Source organism: Polypterus senegalus, chromosome 14 (assembly GCF_016835505.1).
Source record: "Polypterus senegalus isolate Bchr_013 chromosome 14, ASM1683550v1, whole genome shotgun sequence".
Classification (NCBI taxonomy): Eukaryota; Metazoa; Chordata; class Cladistia; order Polypteriformes; family Polypteridae; genus Polypterus; species Polypterus senegalus.
The window spans coordinates 78,705,781-78,725,271 of record NC_053167.1 but is presented as its reverse complement, the minus strand read 5'-3'; the positions used below and the strand labels follow the sequence as shown (position 1 = coordinate 78,725,271).

Below are 19,491 nucleotides of genomic sequence, written 5' to 3'. Positions count from 1 at the left end.
AAATGCAGGCGTGCATAAGCCCATATGTTCGTTTGACTTGCACTGTGGTTTCGTGTATCTGCCCCCTTATTCCTGTTAGCTCTGCTGCAGTCTCCTTGTCCACTTCCTTAGTCGTCTCGTTATTAAATGTTGCTGTGTAAACACTCCTTAATAAACATACAGGAGGTGTGGCATAGAGGTTTAGGCTTGAGACTTCAAGCCCTGAGGTTGTACGTTCAAAACCCTATACAGTACTGACACATTGTGATCATGTGCAAAACACTAGACCTGGCTGGGCACCAACTGGAAAGCTAAAAACCTAGATGTTGGAAGTCGCCTCAGATAAAGGCCTCAGCCAAACTTCTCACTTTGACTATGTTTAAGTCAAGTGATTTTGATCTTTTCACGTAATGTCATGTTAATTAAATAATTTTCTCATGTTAAATATTGTATTTACTTAAATTGCACATGATTTTGTGAGACCTGTTTCGCTGTGAAGCGCGCAGTACAGGCGTGAAAAAGAAAATCACATGACCTAAACACAGTCGAAGTATTCTATCGGTCAAACTGGCTACAGCCGACGAACAAAGAATTGTGGGAGGTCGAGGTACACAGCCCCGCCCACTCAACCGCACTATTTGTGTGTTGAAAACGTTAAATGAAAATATAAAGTGGAAAAATAAATTAAATGAGCAGCAGGTTACGCCAGTGTTTATTTGTGTTTAAACTTCTCATTTTTTGCAGTTTCATTATTGTGATTGAAAATCAAATTATAAATGGTGTTATTTCATTTTATTTTAAATGTTTGCTGCATTCCGTGCGTGTAGACTTTAAAAATGAAATTGCAAAAGACAGAATTCATTTTCAATTTATAATTTTAATCTTTTTTGAAGAAAATAACTCGTATATAGCTGAAGGGAGATCGCGGAAAACGATTTCCTTTTAAAAATCACGTTTAAAGCTTTAAAGAATTATGCGTTAACCATGTTTTTCACGGTTTAAAATTTCCTTATCCCAAAATAAAGCAGGTGGGTATTTAAAAAGGATACAGACGTCGAATTCCTCTCAAGATGCAAGGGGGAACCAAACGTTTAAAACAGTAGGGTATCGTGATTCACGTCTTTGGATTTTAAGACGTTTCTTCACATTGTATGTTTTTTGCCCCGAAACGAAGTATACAGTCGTGTGAATGGTTAAATGTGTTTGATGATCAGAAACATTTTGTGTGACAAACATGCAAAAGAATAAGAAATCAGGAAGGGGGCAAAAAAAAAAAAAGAGTGATTTCTCCAAAAATGCAAGAGGATATCACATTTACACAACTAATGGGAGATCGTGAAAAAATGACTCCCCACCAGATCACACTTTACGCCTTAATTGTGTATTTAGGATATTGTATCTTATTGTCCTGAAGTGTATCAACATTTAATAACATGAAATGTGAGATATCTGTAAAACTGCAAGAATTAATTTTATGTGCACTGCGGTGGGTTGGCACCCTGCCCGGGATTGATCCCTGCCTTGTGCCCTGTGTTGGCTGGGATTGGCTCCAGCAGACCCCCATGACCCTGTGTTCGGATTCAGCGGGTTGGAAAATGGATGGATGTCTGATAATCCAGTACGATACGCAAAACGTTAGGCCCCCACATATGAACCAACTGGACTCATTGTTGTCAACTGTTTAAAAAACAGATATAAATTAATTTCAGTGTGAAAATAATAAAACTATAACTGACAGTCAAAAAAGTAAAAAAAAAACACACACACACACACGATGGAGAAAAGGGGCTTTCATTTTGTAATTCATTGCCCTAAACATGTAAATGTCACAGGAAAAAATCAAAAGCTTTCTTTTTCAAAACATCTTCCATATCTTCTTGTCCTCTGCATCTTGCTGTTACACCCATCACCTGCATGTCCTCTCTCACCACATCCATAAACCTTTTCTTAGGCCTTCCTCTTTTCCTCTTGCCTGGCAGCTCTATCCTTAGCATCCTTTTCCCAATATACTCAGCATCTCTACTCTGGCCTGCGCCACCACCACCTACTCAAAGTTTCATGATGCTCCAACAATGATGGACGGATTAAAAGGCAGAAGTCTACGTGACCATCATCATCATCAAGCCCTTCCGTGAGAACCCTAAATCCAAAGAGGACTGTTTCATTTATGTTAGGTAGAATGCCCAGAGGGGACTGGGTGGTCTCATGGTCTGGAATCCCTACAGATTTTATTTTTTCTCCAGCCATCTGGAGTTTTTTTGTTTTTTCTGTCCCCCCTGGCCATTGAACCTTACTCTTATTCAATGTTAATTAATGTTGATTTATTTTGTTTTATAATTGTGTCTTTTATTTTTCTATTCTTTAATATGTAAAGCACTTTGAGCTACTGTTTGTATGAAAATGTGCTATATAAATAAATGCTGTTGTTGTACTCTGCACATGTCCAAACCAATGCAATCTCACCTTTCTGACTTTGTCTCCCAACCGTCTAACTTGAGCTGACCTTCTAATGTACTCATTTCTAATCCTATCCATCCTCGTCACACCCAATGTAAATCTTAGCATCTTTAACTCTGCCACCTCCAGCTCTGTCTCCTGTTTTTTAGTCAGTGCCACCATCTCCAACCCATATAACATAGCTGGTCTCACTACCTTCCTGTAGACCTTCCCTTTCACTTTTGCTGATACCTATCTGTCACAAATTACTCCTGGCACTCTTATCCACCCATTCCACCCTGCCAGCATTCTCTTCTTCATCTCTCTTCCACAATTCCCATTCCTCTGTGCTGTTGATCCCAAGTATTTAATCTCATCCACCTTTGCCAACTCTACTCTCTGCATCCTCACCATTCCACTGACCTCCCTCTCATTTACACACATGTATTCTGTTTTGTTCCTACTGACTTTCATTCCTCTCCTCTCTAGAGCATATCTCCACCTCTCCGGGGTCTCCTCAACCTGCTTTCTACTCTCGGTACAGATCACAATATCATCAGCAAACATCATAGTCCATGGGGACTCCTGTCTAATCTTGTCTGTCAACCTGTCCATCACCATTGCAAATAAGAAAGGGCTCAGAGCTGATCTCTGATGTAATCCCACCTCCAACTTGAATGCATCCATCACTCCTACTGCAGACCTCACCACTATCACACTTCCCTCGTACATATCCTGTACAACTCTTACATACTTCTCTGCCGCTCCCGACCCCTTCATACAATACCACAGCTCCTCTCGAGACACCCTGTCATATGCTTTCTCCAGGTCCACAATGATGCAATGGAACTCCTTCTGGCCTTCTCTAAACTTCTCCACCAATATCCTCAGAGCAAACATCACATCTGTGGTGCTCTTTCTTAGCATGAAACCATACTGCTGCTCACTAATCATCACCTCACTTCTTAACCTAGCTTCCACTCCCACTTCTTCGCCATCCTCTTCCTCTGTATACTCTCCTGTACTTCCCTATTCCATCACCAGTTTTCCTTTTCCTCCTTCCTCTGTCCAGATGTCACGCCAAGTACCCTTCTTGCTGTTACTCTTACTACTTCTGCTGCAGTTGCCTAGGTGTCTTACCTCTTCCCTAAACTCAACCTCACACTCTTCATTTTTCAAATTCCACCATTTGATCCTTTGCTCTGCCCTCCCGCTCCTCTTCTTTTTGATCTCCAGCGTCATCCTACAGACCACCATCCTATGCTGCCTAACTATAATTTCCCCTGCCACCACCTTGCAGTCTTTAGTCTCCTTCAGATTGACTATTCTGCATAGGATATAATCTACATGTGTGCATCTTTCTCCACACTCTTGTACGTCACCCTATGTGCCTCCCTCTTCTTAAAATACGTATTTACCACGGCCATTTAGGAATAGGATTGTGACGAACTCGGGCGGCCAGGGCCAAACTGTTTTTCTGTTTAGTGACTGGAGCCATTCAGCCTAAAGGAGAATAACATTTGAACTCAACCTGCTGAGATAAAAAACATTGTATAGACACCATTGATGAGGTAGCTATGCCTCATAGAGCCTATGGGGTCCCCAATGATGAGGAAAATTATAATTGGCAGATGTCCCAGCATCTTCTAGTTTCTACTTTGTAGTCTAATGTTACCAGTAAAAAAAAAAACAAAACTTCTCCCCTGTTTTAAACCTCAAAATGAAAATCAGGTGGAAAAAAAGAATATTTTAATATCTAGCCTGAGAGACTAAACCCTTCAGTTAGATGTAAACATCACATAGAATGCATACAGTATCAGTAGGCAAACTTCAATACACTTTTAAACATAATCAGTTGCATTCTCTGGGGGTGTGGGTTAGGTAATTTTGCAAAGCTAGCTTTACTAAAACAATCTTAATGCTATCCCTTTGAAATATGACAACAAAACATAGCTGATAATGACAAATGAAAGGCAATGTAAATAGTAAATATACAACAAAACAAATATGCCAAAACCAAAATTTCCTCATTTGTTCTAGTATTTGTTTCTTTTCAAAACATATTTCTAACCAGCCACATATGTTCTACTAACTGCACACTTTGAAACAGTCATATTGTAAAATTTGTGTGACTGGTTATTCTACAATAAATTCAGTATGACAAGACAAACAGTGCAATCTATGTATATTCAAACACTTTTGTGTTACTATAGACCACGGGTGGGCAGAATCAGTTCTGGAGGGCCGCAGTGGTTGAAGGTTTTTGTTCCAACCCAGTTGCTTAATTAAAAAACAATCCTTGTCAATTATTTAATTTCATGGCTTGCTAACTCTGCCATGTCAAGTCATTCTCATAGAACTAGATTTTTTTCCTTTCTAAGGATATCATCCAAATGATTTGAAGTCTAAAACAGACAAGTTGTTCTCAGTGCTTCACTTTTTTCTCTTCCCTTTCCTTTCTAGTATTTTATTAAACCCAATAGTACATGATAAATACACACAGGTGTAAATGGAAACAAGCTAAATGGAGAACTGCTAGTTTCTTTTGTCATTTGCATCTTATTGATAATAAGGAGCAATTAAAAATCAAGAATGCAGCTGTTTAAGACTAAAATAAGCAATAAAGGTTCAAAATCTTAACGAGCAAGACAACTAAAGTGAAGCTGAAGTGTTACTTGAGCAATAAGTGCTTCTGATTAAGCAATTGGGTTGGAGCAAAAACCTGCAGCAACTGTGGCCCTCCAGGACTGAATCTGCCCACCCCTGCTATAGACAAACGTCATTAGAGAGAATTGGATCCTGTAACCTTGTATTTCCAAGTCTAAGTGTTTATCCTCTACTTACCCATAAAGGCTGTAAATCAACCAAACACACCAGTAGTGCACTACTGAAAAAAATCCTGTTAAAATGGTTTCTTGGTAATTTCAGTAGGAAAAAAATCTGTTTATTTCTCTTTAGAAAATCTGTTTTAAACTCCATTTACCAGTTCTTTTCAATGTAAAATTTTATTGTGAAATTTTGAAAACTTAGAGCACACTTTTTACAACAATAAACCAACAATAATTAAAAAGGTTTTGAAAATGACACTATAAATTTGAGTTTTTATTTCTGAGAAAGAAGACGAATGCAGATGGATTTATGTATGCAAAAAATAATTTACCATAAGCTTTAATTGTAGAAAAAAAATAGTTGTGAGCAATGTTTTGTTCTTATTTCGTTCCTTTTAAATGTCCAATTGTACTATATCATCCCAAATGCCAGGCAAAACAGTTAACTTTATAAACAAATTGACATAATTCATGTATTTCTAAACAAATTCTATATCAATCCCATCATCAGAAGTGAATGTATGATTTCCAGTTTGTGACTTTGTGTACTCTGCAAGTACAGACTTAAACTGTCCAAGGGTGGCATCTGTGCGGATTCCAGTTGGGTCGAAGTGGGTGCGACTAACTCGGAAACCTGCCTCCGTCAAGTACTGTAGAAATTTATTTAACCTACAAAAAAAGAAGAGAGAGACAGCATCTTATCCCTTGGCTTTACATACATAGAAAATAACAATAGCTATGATTTAGCAGCTCATATAGGGTGACAAACAAAAACAGTAACTTTTGAAATGCGTAGTGGCAGCCACGTACAGTTGGCAGCTCTGCGGAACAGGGACCTTAAGCTGTAAACAATCTCGCCATTTAGTAATGTAGTAATCAATTGCAAGGCAATCAATGGCAGCTGTGCGAGAATTGTTCGGTAACCGTGTCATCTTAAGATTCGGTGACATTTCCTGGCCCTCAACGGATTTGTCCGTTTGTGATTTTTTTCTTGTGGGGCTACCTTAAGAGTCGGGTCTACATGACTCGGCCAAGGACACTGAATGAACTGAAACAAAGAATTCAAGACGAAATTCGTGGTATCCCAGCTGAGATGTTGCAGTGATCAATGGGGATCCTCAACAGTAGATTGGAAGAATGCATACGTACAGGATGACGCCATCTACAGGACGTAATTTTCAGACATTGATAATTTAGATTACTGTCTCTTAAAAGGCAAGTTGTATTGGTTCAATTGCTGTCAATAACATTTTTTTGTTGGATTGCTTCTATTTTTATTGTGTTTTTCAAAAGTTCCCATTTTTATGTTTCACCCTGTATAAACTGAACAAATGCAGCATTATGATCCCAGGTGGTTATTAGCCCAAGAGTGTTAACAGTGCACGTAGATATAGTTCCTTGCAAAATTTTGGAAAAATTACAACTGAAGGGGCGCAAAAACTTTTGCAAATGACAAATTTCCTCTTAATTTTTAAAAAATATTTTTACCAATTGAACAAATAAAATCATTCATAAAAACATTACTGTTTTAGTTTTATATTTACTATTTTTGGTTCAAATATCAACTTTTGCCTACCAAGATCATGGCAGAATAGAAGACACTGCTATCTACCTTCTAAAATGGAGCTTACTTCCACTTCCACAAAAGAAGCATATTATATATTATGATTACTCCAATGCATTTAACACCATATAGTTGGTGTTATTGACATAAAAGCCACAAGTCAATAAAGGCAGATGCATCTGTGGTATCCTGTATTATGGACTGGTAATAGCAGAACAGTTTGTTATGGGTATATGTAGCATGGGGATGCTGATCCAATGCTACTCTGCCTTTTCACTGTAAACAAAGTTATTTGTGGAGGTTTTGAGGACCTTCAAGCACACTGGACTACAGGTTGTAGTGGAACACCAATACTGAAGCTCTATAAAAGTAGGGTTAGAGTTGGAATAAGAAAAAAATAGAGGGAGTCCTTGAAGGGAGGCTAAAGGAGAACACTGTAATAGACTGTATATGATAAGAGAAGGACAGTGGGGAATGTGAGAAAAGGGACCACACGTTCTCAACTTGCACTATGGAGACAGCAGGAGACAGCAACCATTCTATACTAACATCCCTGCTCCCTCTGTCTGTTGTTACTTTGCATTCTCCCTTACTGTTCCAAAATGTATTTTTTTATTTCTGTAAAAATATTATGGTTTGACTATCTTAATGCCTGGTTGGACTTCTGGTTTTGGTGACAATTCTGTAACAACATCTGTGATTCACATAAATATACATTGACTAAAATTTATACACTCATTAAGATTCTCCTGTTGCATAATTCCTGTAGAACACATGCACATAAATCTGCTCTAGTAAATAAAAATACATGTTAAATTACATTAATCATTTTGCCTTTCTTGAGTTTTCATCACAAAATGGCACTGGTTATATTTAAAGACAGCAAAGATAATCTGATCACCCTTACTTTGGCATATTCATTCCTCGAATACTGTGCCGATGTATGCTGTAGTAAAATGAGGGGTGTTCCAATGATGCTTCAAACTTTTGTCTTTTTACTGCTGTTCCACTGGCTTCAGTGGTTTTTCTCTTTCCTAAAAAATGAAATACAGATGAAATGAACATGATGGCATGACAAGGATTAATGATAAACTATTAATGTCTAATGGGCTATGCAATTAGTACAAACCAACAGTCATTTTTACAACCAGGAAGGGAGGATCCTAAAGATTTTCAAAAAAAACAGAACATCAATATTATAAAAAAAGACCTGATTTACATTTATAGCACAGTCTTAAAAGATGAAACTGTTAATTTGCTTCATTCTTCTTAAATTCAATGCATCAATCAATCAATCCATTCTTCTAAAAATCAATGTTTATTGCTGCTAACTTTCTATTTGGCCAAGATCTACATAAATCTGGCAACATGAATTAATTCACTTATGTGGAAACTCTTTATTGAATGATTCTTTTTCACACTTGTGGAAAATCTGAATATAAAACTGATTGATGCATGTTACAATTAAAGCCAAATGAGAAAGAACTGAGACTATATTGTGATAATGTTAATAGTTATTTTTAAATACCTTGTTGAGAGGAAGCATCACTGTTGACTACATCATCAGGTTTTTGTGAAGGTACAATTGCAAGGCCACTTTCTATTTAAACCAAAATACACATTAAGTTATATATCACACGCATGCATATTATGAACTTTACACACTTTTTTCACAAAGGACATAATATTAATACTGTTCAGGTTCAATGTCCTTTTAAAACTGTATATTACTTTAAAAAATAGTTGGGGAGATAATAATTACAAAAACATGATTTTGGATAACATGACTGTCTTCTGGCTTGCATCTAACAACTAATTATTTTCCAGATATTTCAGTTTTGCTTCAACATTCCAAAAAAATAAGTATGTTACGGTAACCATTGATTCTTGTGTGAGAATGATTTTGGGTATGTCTTTTTGGGCTAATTCCTGCCTTGGGCCCAATGCGTCTGAGATAAGCACTGGCCTCTCATGACCCTTTGGTTAAATGGATCTGAGAATGTTATTTTGTTCATTTTACAGACTTTAAGATGCAACAAAAAGATGTACCTGTTACATAAACTTTTCAGACTTTTAATCATGTTTTTAACATGAAGGAGACATTAAAAAAAATAAGAAGTGTTTAAAGTGCAAATCAGCTAAAAAAAACATGACATTACGTTTATGGTCCATGTGGCAGTTTTACTATTCATTAAATTTTACATGGCCTTGAATTCTTCCATAAACTGAAATCCATTTTTTACATTCTATGTGTATAATTCAACATTTCAATCCAGATTTTAGCAAGGTGGATAAAGAGGCTGCTTTTTAAGCTATCAGAAAAACATACCTGAGCAGCTTTGACTTCCTGATCCAGGTGTTGATACAGTCTTCAGTATTGTGCATTCAGCTTCACATACAAGGGCTTTTAGTACTTGTTGGATTTCTGTAATCCCATGTTGTGCTGCTTTAGCCATCATCCTTCTCAAAAACCCAATATTAAACAAAGAACCTGACCTAGGAGTAAAAAAAACAAACTAAAAATACAGAAAAGTAAACTTTAAAGGAAAGCATTTTCTATTGAAATTGTAACTGTAAGAATTTACCAACTTTTTTTGAAAAAAACTGCACCTCTAGATAATCTGAGGCAGTACCGAGAAAGGGATGTTTCAATCTGAATTTCGGATAAGGAATGGAAAGCAGCTAACAATAAAATATACTTGACATAAATTATTAACTGCAAATCATGATACAATTCATCTTAAAAGGATATCTTGTTTTACTTAAATTTAGAACAAATTTAATGTATGTTATGAGGAACTATCTAAAATAGATTTAGAATTTGTTTGACATTTACCAATGTTATCTTTAAATAACCAAGAATGCAGACCTTGTGCTTATCTTTAAGATACCTTAATAATGTTGAGTAATTTACTTCTTATTAAATATAATTTCTTGCTCACTAAATATGAAAGGAAGAACTGATTTAATTTGAGTAAGATATTGCACTCTATGTCTGATTGATCTGTAAATAATTTATTGTAATATAATTCATAAAGCCAGTGCAAAAAGTAAACAGTTACCCACCACTAAAAAATTAATGATAACTTATTTCCACTTAGAAGAAAACAATGCAGTAGTAAACAAAATTAATTTAAATTCAGTTTAATAAACATACCATAGTGGCCCAAGTTCAACAGCAGTTTTGCCTGGCATACTCCTGTTACAATCACAAGGTAGCTGTCGGTAAAGATCTACCAGTAGAAGTAAAAAAACAAAGGGGGGGTTTATGGGAGAGAAAAACTTGATATAGCTGTATTTTATGTAATCCTGACATAATTTTAAGTACATCACATATACATAATAAGTAAATCGTGACTTTAAGTTAACACTTCTTAACATTCGAGTAGCAGAGCTTTATTTAATGTAGAAGTTTGGTATTTTTTAGTCAAAGTTATTTCTTCACAAACATGGTATACAGGTAAAATTCTGTTACAACAAACTCCCAGGGACCTAAAAAATAGTTCTTTGTAACAAAAATTTTGTTGTAATGAGATTCTGTATTTGTTGCTATAGTGCTTTCTTTAACTTGCCTCCAGGAATTTTTAATCATTTCAATCACTTCTTTCACGTTCATTTTAATCTCCTCCTGCCTACAAGTTATGCTGACGAGAATTTTTCTCAGCATTTCCTTGCCATAATACACTTTCAGGGTGCAAATGATGCCCAAATCCAATGGCCGAAGCACTGCTGTGAAATTGGGTGGGAGGAATTCAACACGAACATTATCTAAATGTGGAAGCATGTTGTGTGCAGTACAGTTATCAGCCGAATCATCCTTTTCTTCTTCTTCATATTGTGAGGTTCCTGAACACTTTTCGGATCCCTCCTACTCCCCACCCAACGGGAACGACACGCTGAAGTGCGTCCCGAAGCGCGACTGCAGCTTCTGTGGATGATTGTTTGTCCGTTGCTGGGGCAGGGCAATAGCAGGCTCACAGCGGTGCAGTGAGGCGCTACAGAAGCGAATCCTAAAAGATCGGGGTCGCGCTATAAGTCCCTGTCTTGCACCCCAAAACACGAGGCTTAGTCTCAGTACTTTAGCAAAACCAGCTTTATTCAGCTTGAAACAGGAATGGCACACTTATTTATTGTAGCGGGATCTGCCACTCTGCTATACACAGACACAGCAGTCAGGCAGGGTCGAGGCCAAATCAGTGATCAAGTAATCCTGTTACCTGCATTTACAATGTTCCTTGCATCACCCATCGATATCTTTTCTGTTTGCTTTGGTGGAGAGACACAGCATAGCTTTGAGCCTGCTTGTTGCCCCGGCAACAGATAAACAGTCTTCCATAGACATGGAGATTGGACTTCGCGACGCTCTTCGGCGTGTCGTTCAGTTAGGGGAGGTCCCAAGAGAGTTTACAAACCTCACATTTTCTTGAATGAGTGCCACATTAATAGGAATGTTTCTTGAATGAGCATCACGGAACCACATAAAAACTGCTTTTCGATGTCTTCAAATGCAGCAGTTCACATACATTTGCAATCTGAGATTTTTCTTCTTTTTTTGCTTGGTCTTTGAAGAAAGTTGACAGCGTCGATGGCGAAACTCCAAATTCACTGGCAACATCTTTTTTCTGTTTGCTGCAATCAAGAGCTGCAAAAATGTAATTTTTTTTTTTTCTCTAATATGAACCGTTATCGTTTTTTCGTGTCTGCCGTTTTTATAGGAGGGTGACAATGAGTTAAATTCCAGTGGATGTTTTTCAAATGTTGACGAGCAAGAAGCAAAAGGTATCACTGAAAACCGCAGGAAACAAAAAAGGCAAAAAAGTTTGAAGAAAGAAAAAAAAACTTAAGTGTTTCTGTTCGGGGATCGCTGTGCACAAATGAGCAGCGACCACAGAACTAACTGCTCTGTGGATGATTCATTCAGGCATTTCAAGGTACTTCATAGTAACGAGATTTCTATAGACTCTCATCATATGGGAAAGCTGTCAGGACCATAAAAATACTTTGTTGTATTGAAAATTTTGTTGTAAAGATATTTGTTGTAACGGAATTTTACCTGTATATTAAATATATTTATGCACGCAAAAATTGTATATATGCCATGCAAAAGTGTTCTAAAGTTAAGCACTTTCTGTAAATTTAAACAAAATATTTTGCCAGCACTTGTACTTTACATTGTGAGCAATGAGGCATGGATGAAAAGCTTAAAATCATGCCAAATATGTAGATTTTACAAGCTAAGACAGTTGTCGGGTACTGATCTGCATCTTGCAATTACAATCTTATTGTAAAATCATTTATACATGGAATGTTTGAACAATAAAACACCAATTTATGAGATTTAGCCATTTTAAAAGAAGTCTAGCTGTGTGGTATAGTTCACCCTTTAGTCTCTGTGCGTAACAGCCTTAATGTCTTGTCAAAAGACCATAGCACATAATGTTTTCATGCCACGTGTTTGGTTTTGTTTTGATTTACTTCTGTATTTATGTGAGAACTCACACAAGCAAATATCCTTACCACAAGAAAAACGGCATCAGGAATAGGCAATAAAATTATCATTTCCAGACCTTGTTTGTTGTCACAAACATGGTTCAGAAACATGGATCAATACCTGACAACTGTCTTGGCTTAAAAATTCATGGCCAATATTCTCCATTGTAAAGTGCCAGTGCAGGAATATATTTTTATTTACATTTACAAAATGTGCTTAACTTTGAACACAATTTTCCAAGGCAAATGCATTCAGAGTATATTTGTGAAGAAGAAAAATACTAACTTATCCTTTAAGTATCCGTGAAGTCTTGCTTTTAATTAAAAGGAATTCAACATGATAAATGGTAACACTTCTATGTTCAAGACACATCAACAAACATAATTAGAGTAATAACAACTTTTAGGCATTATGATGGAGGGCAAACATCATTTAACATATTACATGCTTTAAATATGTCCATGACAACTGTGAAAGACAGTGACCACATTTAAAACAATGTAAAAAATACAGATTGCCAATGACATTTATCATCACTTTAAATGCAAAGTTTGGTATGTAAATATGTGTATACTTTGTCACAACTAACACTCTGCAAGCTGCATTGAAAAGGTGTCAATTAATTATTATTATAATAATAATGCTGATGATGTAGATGGAAGACCAGAATGAGCACCAGATTTCATTAAACTTTATCTTCCAGCAAAAGCTTTGATGCCTTTAACCCTGATTTTTTAATTGAAATTACTCTAAACTGGGTTAACTATTTCAAAAAGCATTCAGATATCTGTAACATTAAAGTTAGTGGGAAGACTTTACACCTCACCCAAAGGCAATTTTATTGGTAGGAATCAAGCTCATGCTGATGACATTTCTCCCATTGTATGTTTCATCCAATAAACTGCCTTACAATGAAGTATGTAAGGCAAGACTGCAACTAATATTTATACATTTGTATTTTATTTGTTTAAAATAATAGATTTTATTAATCATGAATGTACTTTATTACTGTAAATTCATTAAAGAGCACAAAATAAGATTCTTATGTTTATATATCGTGGCTAAAGACACAAAATTAGCATTTGCATTATTAAAAAAGTATGGAGAAACATATTCATGTTGCATCTCAACTAACAAAAAACCAATGAAAAAGGCTTCAAAAGGAACCCAAAGATGACATGGGGAAGGGTGACTGTAATAGGAAAATGGTTGGGTTTGTTAATAAAAAAAACAAAACATGGATAACCTTGTCCATACACAAATGGTTAATCACCAAACTGTTTCGCTCTTAAATGAGTAGGATAACATCTCACCCTCTACCATGCTGCCATCTTTCAAAAAGACTCTTTCTTCACACCACTGGCAGTGCAGAAGCCGTCGAATTTTCTTCACAGATTCATCAGCCTGTGTGGATCCTCTGAGAACACGCACCACCACCAAGACAAAATGCTCCAGTGCCACTGCTAACAACACTTCAATTCCCTTGTTGCAACGGGCTGCAGCTCTGTGTCAAATAACAAGATGTTCATTCTTGAATCAATTTTACCAAGAATAAGTCTTTACACAAATTTCTGTAGCAAATGCAATATGATAAATATATAAACTAAGTGTAAGTAATTTAAAAAAGTGAAAACCTACTGATTCTGTATCCGATTACCTGTTACCATAACCTGTAGTGGAACCAGGTAAGAGCTAGATCTACACATAGCTATCTCCACAAACCATTTTTGGTGTATAATTTTCTAAATTAAGCAAAAAATTTGTATGTAACAAATATCAACACTGAAAAGCAGTAAGCTTATGTTGTAAGATTTTGCGGTCATCTTATAAAAAATGTACCATCGCAATGACAAAAAAATACAAAATTCAAATGGATTTTGAATTTCTAAATGCAAATTTCCAATTCATGTTAATGTATTGTGAAAAAAGAAACTGACTTCAAAAATAACAAAATTAAACTTGTTATTGCCCAGTGTTGGTCACCATTGAATCCCATAAAATCAGAAAGTTTTTGTATGGCCTTTCTTCAAAAAAATATAAGATTACATTTTTTTCTCAGCCAGTACTACAAACTACACAGAATAATTAACATCCAAAAAATGTCATTTTTGGGTGGACTGTTCCTTTAAGATTATAAAAATATACATTCAATCAGGTGTTCAAATGTTTGTCTGGTATGCTATTCTGTGATATTTACATGACGAAAATGTATACATTTAAATACTGAAGACTTCTGTCAGTATGCTGCTACAAGATGTATGGTTTGGAATACAACACTGCAGGTGTAAATATATTTATAGTAAAAATGCTTAGGGGAAAGTTTTTAGTTAAAACAAAGAAACATTAATAAAGTGTTGCAGCAAAAGCTCAAACATTGTATGTGGACGGACAGCAATGAAAAATGTTAGAAGTAAGTGGAATTTCAGATAAGACATCTTTAATGAAGTGGCAGCTTGATAAAGTTTTAAAACATACCTTGCAATTGCTGCAACAACCATTCTAGCAGCAAGTTCTTTGTAGTACTCTGTTCTTACAAGAACACACCCATAATGCCTTAGAGTTACATTTGGGGCTTTAGTATACAAGGAGCTGATGTCTGTGGATGTTACAGACACAATTCCCAGATTACGTACATTCCTAAAAGCTGCATCTAGGAAATTCACTGCAGTACCATATGGGTCTAGGTGTCTGGAATAAAAGCCAAAAAAAAAAACAAACATCTGAAACACATTATATCAATGAGACAATAACATCACAAAGCAATTACAAATAACTAATAATGCTCTGTGGTTGCTACAACTTACAAAAATTCATATTCTTAGGATTCAAGCTGCCACAATTATTAAGATCTACAGTATATACATCTTGATCATCGAACAAATACTCCATTGGATAAACAAATTTTAAAGGTGCCTATTATATCTTGGTTATCAGTGACTATCAGGTTTAAATTATAACATATCTGTAAACAGTTTTTTAAATTCTTCTATTTAAGCAAAAAGAAAATATTTTAACATCTCCTTTTAAGATACATTTGTTTCATTTCTTTACTTGTAGCTTATAACACTTTTCAACCTTAACTACTCTATTAATTAAACTGTATTACTGGTTCACGTGAATACACTTAGTGAAATTTTACGCTCCTATTTTGCACTATGGCCACAAATACCCACCAAACAGTACCAATACAGACAGCAAAAATGTGTCCAGTCACCTGCTATTTTATTCTTTTGACATACTATACTACAGCATCTTATTATCATCATTGATATTATCATCATTGTTGAATAATATCTGAATCTGAAGACAGAAATACTTGATTTTAATAGTTCTTTTAACAAAAATTATTAATAATGTAAATCTTGCAGGACTCTACCATTATACAACCAGTGTAAAACCTTTCTTGCTTTATATAAAACACCTTAGTTAACAATGGAGGGATTTACAATTATGTAAAGAGGGATTTAAGTAAAATATTATAAATATGATCAGCAAACTTGGCCAATGTACTAAATATCACACCAAGAATAGAAACAGGATTGTTAGTGAAATGCATGTAAATCTTTAAAATCGTATCTTGCAAGAGCTTATAAAAAGGGATTACTGTTATCACCTTAATGAACAGTTTCGCCAAAATAACACATTAAAAATAATTTTGAAAGCATCTTTGAGATATTTCATAAAATCAATGCTGTCAATGTTCGATTTATTAATACGGCACTATCTTTAACTCACACAAAGTCAAAGGCACGCATGTGCAAGAGGACATTGGCATCCGTCTTGGTCACCTCAACGGTTGTAAGTGGTTTCCTAAAATCCTCCCCTCTGCTGTCATCCTGAGTTGCATTGTATCCCACATTTACTGCTATTTGATTAAGATGACAGTTCTCACAGATCACCTTCACTGAAGCTTCATTGATATCATTAATGGTGACTTTCACTTTCTCCAATAGGTGTTGTGCCCACTGCAGACCCATAATTCCTACAAGCAGGAAAACATACCTTGAGTAATCAAAAAATAAGACAATTTAAAAGAACAGACCAAAACATTAAAAAAGGAAAAAAAAATTAAAATGGGGATCCACAGCCTTTAAGCAATACAATTTAAAATGTGTTCAGTGTTCATTCTAATCTAGGTGCTTCTCTTACAAGGCTAACTAAACATCTAATTTTGCACCTTAAGAAGTATCCAGTAGGGAATCCATTCCCGGACATCTTTCATTCCCACATTCCTGGGTATGAAACTGCTGTAATTCCCGGGAAAACGGGAACGGCCAAGCTCGCATATATAGCTTGTAAAAGTGTAAAAATCGATCAAGAAATAACAGAGTTATAGCTGAAAATAATTAAGGTGGCGCCATTGCTGCGGCTTGCACTTCATCAGACAACAGCTTTGAACAGCAACTTGAAATTGCAATGCATCAGTCTGTTGCATCAGAATTATCTGTGCCAAGAAACTTGCCATCACAGAATGATGGCAAAAAACTGGATGCATCAGTAAAAGCTGAAATGGCGGTGTTTCAGAGCAACGGCAAGCACGGCAAGTGTATCAGTATCTGATGATTGTGCCGCCTACTTCAGTGGAGGCAGAGCGCGCTTTCTCAGCAGCTAGCGTACTTCTGCACGAAGGTGCGCTCTTGCCTGGATGACCGCACACTGGACACGTTAATAATAACAATAAAAAAAAATACATTTATATAGCACTTTTCTGAGTACTCAAAGCGCTATCCACACTGTGAGGAACCGGTACGTGAACCCACAATCTTCCACAGACTCCTTACTGCAAGGAAGCAGCACCACCAGTGCGCCACTTGTAAGGATGTTGTGCTTTCCACACTCTTTATTACCACAACTCACTAGATAAATGTACTTAAATGATAGCATGAACTGCTTGTAGGTAAGATTAGTCTTTTATTTGTGTCAACATATTGCAGTAGTTTTATTAGAAATAAGTGTCGGTCGTTCTTAAACCGTTCACATGTGAGATGCCTGTGCACTGTGTCATCCCCGGGAACCCGGGAATGGATAAACCCGTCCGAGAATGGATTCCCTAGTATCCAGTACTATGCTAAATTACACGTTGGCTTAAAGATATTGTATACTATCTGAAACTAAATGCCATTAACTCAATGGAGACTCTCACGCCTATTCTGCAAAATATGGCAACCTTTCATAAATATAGTTGTTTATATTTTTAATATACTGAGTACTTTATCTTCTCTTTCTACTTCTTTACTCTGTTGGTGGGGATGACTGTGCAAAATGGATATCTAAATGAAAAGAATAATATTCTGATATAATTATGAGATATTTTCTGTATTGCTTCTCCAAAAATCTCAAAAATATTAAACCATACTCTTAAATTAATAGCCATGTGCCTAAGCTTAAGCATATTATTTCTTTGCAAAGACAAGTCAGAAATTAGGAGAACAATATAAATGTTAATTAATCAAACTAATGATTAATTATTAATTAAAAAAATAAGAATTCATATGCATTCATTATTCATTAAGACAAAAAAGCAATGGAAAAGCAAAACCATCATAAACACATTACAAGATAAAATTTTAAAGTCAGCGCTCTTATGATGCTTGCATGGTATACATTGATTTATCACAGGAAACTGTATTAAGTGAAGAATTTTTCAGAAATTAAAATTATGCCTATTCCTATGCTGTTTAAAAATGCTTTACATAACACGTGAAAACAAAAGCCTTACAACCTAGAGAACACATCAATTTTCTAGCCAATAATGTTTTAGAGCAGTGCTTCCCAAACTCAGTCCTGGGTACCCACTGTGGCTGCAGGTTTTTGTTCCAACCAGCTTCTGTTTTTAATTAAACTCCTGGGCTAATTAAGTGGTGTTATTTCCCAAGTTTTGTGTTTTTGGAACAGTAGAGAAATTAGAAAACTAAGTTTGCTAAAAATAAATTTATATAATGTATATGGAATAATGTATTTTCTTTTCTTTTTAACAATATTTTCATCCGGATTTTCATTCTATTTTTTAATTAATCCATTATTTACTAATTAGTGAGTCTGACGCTAAAGTAGTTGCAGCCTTTGATTATTCAGTGTTGTTTGCCTGCGTGTCTGCTCTGCTCATTTTTAACTGTCATTAATAAGATACAACAAAGGGGGAAAACTGCACAGAGAAAGGGCAAAATATAATGAAATTAACAAAAGAGAGTTAAGCATTTAAATCTATAGCAAAAGAAGAAATATTTTTAAATGGTTTATAAATGTAAAAATCATGCTGCTGTGCTTTTCTGAATGTAGAATAAAAGAAAAAATACCAGCTAATTAAATGAGGTCAGTGTTATCAGGTGTTGTCACTAATTAGGAAACTGGTTGGAACAAAAACCTGCAGCCACAGTGGGTTCCCACGACCGAGTTTGGGAAACACTGTCCTAGATTATCATTTCCTATCTTGAGATTGCACAAATTTAGTAAAAAGCATATCCATGTCATTTTCAGAACAAAATGTATAGTTTGTATATTTTTATAAGATTCCAACATTTTAAAAGAAGTCTTGCTGTGCTCATGACCTTGTTTTCTGACTGCTTCCATAGCAACCTTTTACTTCTCTTTGGACTTAAAATTTCTGAAGTTCATTTCATGAATGTTGCAGTTGCCACTGTTATTTTATGAGTGATTTGATTCCAAGTGCTTGTAATTCATAACAACTGGCTGTCTAAAAAGTAACTTAAATACATTACAAAGGATTCAGAAAGTATTCAGACTTGTAGAAATAATTCACTCACTTTCTGCAGACTTTGTTGTTATTGATTTAATTTCAAATGGATAAATTCACAGATTGTACCCATCAATCTACACTCAATAACCCTTAACCACAAAGTGAAAACATTTTCAAACATGTCTACAAATCTATTATACTGTATATCAAAAACTGAAATCCCACATTCAACTAAATATTCAGGCCCTTAATTCTGTACTTTGAAAGAGGCCCTTGGCAGAAATTACATCTTTGAGTCATCTTGGGTAAGTCCCTACAAGTTTTACTCACTTGAATGTGGACAGTTCATCCCATTCTTCTTGTCAGATTCTCTCACGCTCAATTTGATTGGATGGAAGTCTGTAAACTGCCTTCGTCAGGTCCCTAGACATTTTCTGTGAGGTTTAAGTCTGGACTTTGTATGGGCCACTAAAAGACAATCACAGACTTGCTCCGA

The 19,491-nt window shown here is 35.6% G+C and overlaps 1 protein-coding gene across 2 annotated transcripts in view; it reads right to left on the bottom strand.

Moving 5' to 3' along the window:
* Nucleotides 1-5,502: 5,502 nt before the first annotated feature.
* The window catches only part of trmt1l (tRNA methyltransferase 1-like), a 45,900-nt gene continuing 31,911 nt past the window's right edge, over nt 5,503-19,491 (bottom strand). For both annotated transcript variants that reach the window (XM_039735734.1, XM_039735735.1), the window contains exons 9-16: nt 16,034-16,280; nt 14,774-14,986; nt 13,612-13,802; nt 9,965-10,040; nt 9,137-9,303; nt 8,336-8,407; nt 7,715-7,841; nt 5,503-5,912 (exon numbers count right to left, since the gene is read on the bottom strand). In XM_039735734.1, the coding sequence (XP_039591668.1) occupies nt 5,723-5,912; nt 7,715-7,841; nt 8,336-8,407; nt 9,137-9,303; nt 9,965-10,040; nt 13,612-13,802; nt 14,774-14,986; nt 16,034-16,280 (1,283 nt within the window). In that variant the 3' untranslated portion in view covers nt 5,503-5,722. The remainder of the gene's footprint in view (nt 5,913-7,714; nt 7,842-8,335; nt 8,408-9,136; nt 9,304-9,964; nt 10,041-13,611; nt 13,803-14,773; nt 14,987-16,033; nt 16,281-19,491) is intronic.